The 5288-nt window shown below is 40.2% G+C and overlaps 1 protein-coding gene across 1 annotated transcript; it reads right to left on the bottom strand.

The window, feature by feature from the left end:
* Positions 1 to 3130: 3130 nt before the first annotated feature.
* On the bottom strand, positions 3131 to 4311 carry LOC133785315 (uncharacterized). The gene is made up of 4 exons (XM_062224563.1): positions 4145 to 4311; positions 3941 to 4051; positions 3463 to 3565; positions 3131 to 3346 (listed from the first exon to the last, which is right to left on the bottom strand). Exons 1-4 carry the CDS (start codon positions 4309 to 4311, stop codon positions 3131 to 3133), a joined length of 597 nt encoding a protein of 198 aa, XP_062080547.1.
* Positions 4312 to 5288: the final 977 nt, after the last annotated feature.

Below are 5288 nucleotides of genomic sequence, written 5' to 3'. Positions count from 1 at the left end.
CGTATACTGTACTGGATCATCCTTCTCACATCCACTGTCATACCTTTCATAATGGCATACACAAGCCACAGCCTCTCCCAATCAATAGAGGATAAATGAGTACTAGGTAAGTGACGAGTACTTCCAAAATAAGCCCAGACACGAGCAATGTGATTCAATTACCATCGGAACATGTGTTTGGCCTCCCCATGGGCATAAGTGAACTGAGCCCTAGTCATGCTAAATGTTTTAGCCACCTCCACGTAATCAACTTCACTAAAATGTGCCAACTGATGATACTCATCTTCAAGCACCAAAAAGTAGTAGGTAGTTGAAGAAGAACATTAAATGAACCAATGTCTGATGGTGCATCTTTCCCTAGGACGAAGACTTTTTACTCTTCGTCTTGACTAGTAAAATTGGTGTAGAACTCATACTATTGGGAGTAATTTGCACTGTCCACTTGCAATGGATCACAAAGCAGCCACCAGTTTTGCCTTGCAATATCAGCTCGAATTGTCTCATATGTGGGGTCATTCAGATATGAATCCGCTTGATATTCTATTCCCCTTTTCAACACAATCGATTTCCCATTCAATCTTTTAAACAAATATGAGGCTTCCTTGGTTTTGAACATGGTTGTATTAAAGTTAACTTGTGGCAGAGGAGGTGGAGTTGAATTTTGGGACGATGAGGCGTTGGAGGCCTTTTTGGAATGGGCAGTGCGGGGGATTTCTTTTAGGACCCATAGCAAACTTCTACAATTTTCTCCAATCACCAAACTCCACAAAAGAAAATTGGGTAGCACTTCCCCTTGTTTTTCTTGGTTTCCCACTCCAATTGCACACCAAATAGTCAACAATCCCACAATAATCCACAAAATTGCTCCAAAATCCTCCACACAACAATTAACCCACAAATTTAAAACTTAGCACAAAACCTTTACAAAAAATGATGAAAATTGACTTACTTGTGTGAGATACACTTGTGCTACACATCTCCTCCCTTTCCAAGCAACAATTCATAATCCAAGAGTTGAGTGTGGGAAAATTTCATATTTTAGGGTTAGGCTATGGGAAAAATGGGGTGGAGGAGAAATAAAGTGGAAATAATGATGGGTAAAAGGTTGTGGGTGTTGTTTATATTTAGGGGAATGATTAATGAGTATGGATGAGGTGTTTATGGTGGCTGAGAATGGTGATGAGGAGGAGAGGTGCGATTATGGTGAAGGACGAGGAGAAAAAAAATGTGAAGAGAATGTGAATTTTAGAGATTTAATGACCCTATTCGAAGTAGCGCCCTGACCTGCCTTTTTCAGGGCCTTGACTCACCTTAATTATCTGGGATTTTTCTAGGCTCGAGCATCGCAACTCTCCAGGGCTGTGCCGCCCATGTGGATTTGAAAAAAATTGCACTCTCTAGACTTAGGCTAGCCGCAGCCCTCCAGGGTTGTGTCGCGACCCTTAAGCTTTTTTTTTTCTCCTTTTTTATTTATTTTTATAGTTTTCATGCTTTCCACGGTTCAAAATTTACATAAAGAATCCAAACCTTTAAAAATTACAAGTAGGAAATTCAAACTTAAAAATTGTTCATAAATAAGCAAAATGTAAAGAAAGCAAGTAAAGGGTATGGGATGCCTCCTAAAGGCGCTGTCGTTAACGTCATTTAGCTGAACGCTGAATTTCTCTTTAGATGGGCTTCAAGAGGATAACTGACTTGGCTTGGTTGATAGGGCCACTCAAGTATGGCTTCAACCGTTGACCATTCACTTTGAACACCGAGCCATTCTTTCCTTGCACTTTAACGAAGCCGAATGGAAACACCTTTACAACAATATAGGGACCCGACCATCTACACTTCAACTTGCCTGGAAAGAAACCCAACCTTGAATTGAATAACAGTACCTATTGTCCGAGTTGATACCCTTTTCTGATTAAGTTCTTCTCATGCCATGCCTTAGTTCGCTCCTTGTAAATCTTGGCATTCTCATAGGCCTCATTCTGAAACTCATCAAGCTCATTTAATTGCAATAACCTATTCTGTCCCCCTGCACTCTCGTCAAAATCCAGCTTCCTCACTGCCCAATAAGTTCAACGCTCTAGTTCAACTGGTAAGTGACACGCTTTCCCAAAAACCAACCTATAAGGAGACATCCCAATTGAAGTTTTGAATGTTGTTAAATACCCCCACAGCGCGTCATCAAGGTTCTTAGACCAATTTTCCTGGAGCTATCCACCATCTTCTCAAGGATACTTTTCACCTCCCTGTTTGATATTTCACCTTGACCATTCGAATGAGGGTGATATGGTAAAGCAGTGCGGTGGTATACTCCATACTGAGCAAGTAGAGCATCAAGTTGCTTATTGTAGAAATGACTCCCTTCAACGCTAATGAGAGCTCGGAGAGTACAAAACCTTGTGAAAATGTGCTTGTACAGAATGTTCATGACCATCTTACCATCATTTTCCTTTGTTCCAGCTACCTCAACCCACTTTGACACATAGTCCATTGCTAACAAAATGAATTGGTTGTGGAAAGATGATGGAAAAGGGCAAGTGAAGTCTATACCCCAAACATAAAAAAGTTCAACCTCTAGGATCACATTAAGTGGCATTTTATCCCTCCATAATATGTTCCCAGTACGTTGACAACGATCACACGCCTTCACAAAAGAATTAGCATCCTTAAAAAAATTTGGCCAATAAAATCCACTTTGCAATACCTTTTGCAGTTGTTCTAGATGCCCCAAAATGCTCACCACATTGTAAAGTGTGACAATGAGTGAGAATGGAGTGCATTTCATCCTCGAGCACACAACGAAAAATGACTTGATCAACACAATGCCTATAAGGAATAGGCTCCTCCCAATAATAGTGCTTCACATCAGAGTAGAATTTCTTCAACTGTTGCCTTGACATCTCAGGAGGCATAACTTTTGCTACCAGGAAATTAACATAGTCAGCATACCAAGGCACTATCAAACTATCACTTACCCCAAAAAATTGCTCATCGGGAAAGTGATCATTTATTTGTACATCCTTGGCATTTTGACTCTTCCACCTCAATTCTTGACAAATGATTTGCTACCGAATTTTTTGTGCCTTTCTTATCACGGATCTCCATATAAAACTCTTGCAACAGTAATACCCATCTAATGAGGCGGGGGTTTTGCATCTTTCTTAGTGATCAAGTACTTGATAGCAGAATGGTCAGTGTACACTATTACTTTGTTGCAAATGAGGTATGATCTAAATTTGGCAAATGCATATACTATAGTGAGGAGATCCTTCTCTGTTGTGGCATAGTTCAATTGTGCATCATTGAGAGTCCCACTAGCATAATAACTAGATCGAAATATGTTATCAATCTGTTGGCGCAAACTACCCCTGCTGTATAATCACTAGCGTCGCACATCAATTCAAATGGAAGATCCCAATTCGGTGGAACAACTATCAGCGTCAAGATTAACTTCTCCTTAAGTACCTTAAAAGCGTTTAGGCACTCTTCATTAAAGTCAAAGGTAACACCGTTCATCAACAAGGTGTAAAGGGACTTCAAAATCTTCGAAAAGTCTTTAATAAGCCATCTGTATAGCCCAATATGACCAAGAAAACTTCGAACCTCTTTACTGACACAGGATGTGGTAAATTCTCATTAGTGGAGATTTTAGCTCGGTCCACCTCAATGCCTCTAATAGAAATCTTGTGGCCAATAACTATACCCTCTGTTACCATAAAATGACACTTTTCTCAGTTTAGAACTAGATTGGATTCTTCACACCGTTGCAAAACTGCTTCCAGATGCTTCAAAAACTCATCAAAAGATGACTAAAAATTTGAAAAGTCATCCATAAAGATCTCAATAGTTCTCTCTACCATGTCAGAGAAAAATGGCCATCATACACCGTTGGAAGGTAGCAGGGGCGTTACAAAGCCCAAATGGCATTCTTCGGAAGGCAAACGTATCATAAGGACAAGTAAAGGTGGTCTTCTCCTCGTCTTCTGGTGCGTCCTCGATCTGATGGTACCCTGAATAGCCATCTAAGAAGCAGTAGTAGCTATGGCCTGCTAGTCTGTCAAGCATTTGATCGAAGAAAGGCAAGGGAAAATGGTCTTTCCTTGTTGCCTTATTCAACTTGCGGTAATCGATGCAAATCCCCCATCACGTCACTGTTTTAGATGGAATCAGTTCATTATTCTCATTCTTTACCACAATCATACCACCCTTCTTTGGCACTACTTGCAATGGGCTCACCCACGCACTGTCCGATATTGGGTATATGACCCCAACATCTAACCATTTAAGAATCTTCTCATTTACCACTTCTTTCATGGCTGGGTTGAGTCTTCACTGAGCTTATATAGATGACTTATTATCCTCTTCCATCAAGATTCTATGCATCACTGTTGAAGGGATTATCCCTCTAATATCCGCCAATGTCCAACCAATGGCTAACTTATGAGCACGTAAAACCCTCAATAACTTCTCCATCTTTGTTTTAGAAAGTGCAGTGGATACAATTACAGGTAAAGTCTCTTTCTCATCCAAATAAGCATAACATAAATGATCCAGTAGAGACTTTAATTCCAGCTTCGATGGCTGCTCAATGGGTGGCAATGGTTTTTCTGGCCCTTGTTCCAACTCTTCGAACTTCTTTTTGCATGGATGGTAAGAGTTTATCCACTTGACATATTCCCACTTCTCGGCATCATCATTATCTTCCTCACACCTGCCAAAACTGCCTCTAAGGAATCACTGTTCCACCTTCTTCCTGAGACTGAATTATCTATCACATCAATGCTATAAACACTGAACACAACCTCATCCCCTTGAACTCTCAATCAAAGCTCTCCCATTTGAACATCAATTAGAGCTTGCCCAGTGGCTAAAAATGGTCTTCCAAGAATTATAGGCACATCTATATCCTCTTTTATGTCAAGAATAATAAAGTCAGCAGGAAAAATGAATTTATCCACTTTCACCAACATATCTTCAATATTGCCTTGTCAATGCTTTATTGAACATTCTACCAACTGTAGACTGACTGTTGTAGGTCTAGCCTCACCCAAACCAAGTCTCCGAAACACAGATAAGGGCATCAGATTAATGCTTGCCCCCAAATTACATAAAGCTTGTTTACACTTAAAATTCCCTATAGTGCATGGAATAGTAAAACTCCTCGGATCTCTCAGCTTTTGGGGGAGTTTTCTTTGTAGAATTGCATTGCACTCTTCGGTTAAAGCCACAGTCTCATAATCTTCCATCTTCCTCTTCTTAGATAGGATCTCCTTCATAAACTTTACATAACT

Source organism: Humulus lupulus, chromosome 6 (genome assembly GCF_963169125.1).
Source record: "Humulus lupulus chromosome 6, drHumLupu1.1, whole genome shotgun sequence".
Lineage (NCBI taxonomy): Eukaryota > Viridiplantae > Streptophyta > Magnoliopsida > Rosales > Cannabaceae > Humulus > Humulus lupulus.
The sequence above is the reverse complement of the archived record's forward strand: the minus strand, read 5'-3'. Positions and strand labels throughout refer to the sequence as shown.

Coding starts and splice junctions, on each gene's coding strand:
- LOC133785315 (XM_062224563.1), bottom strand. CDS start 4,311: ATGAAAGAAGTGGTAAATGAGAAGATTCTTAAATGGTTAGATGTTGGG. Junction 4,052..4,144: donor ATTCCATCTAAAACAGTGAC/GTGATGGGGGAT, acceptor AATGCTTGACAG/ACTAGCAGGCCATAGCTACT. Junction 3,566..3,940: donor TTTACTTGTCCTTATGATAC/GTTTGCCTTCCG, acceptor TGGGCTATACAG/ATGGCTTATTAAAGACTTTT.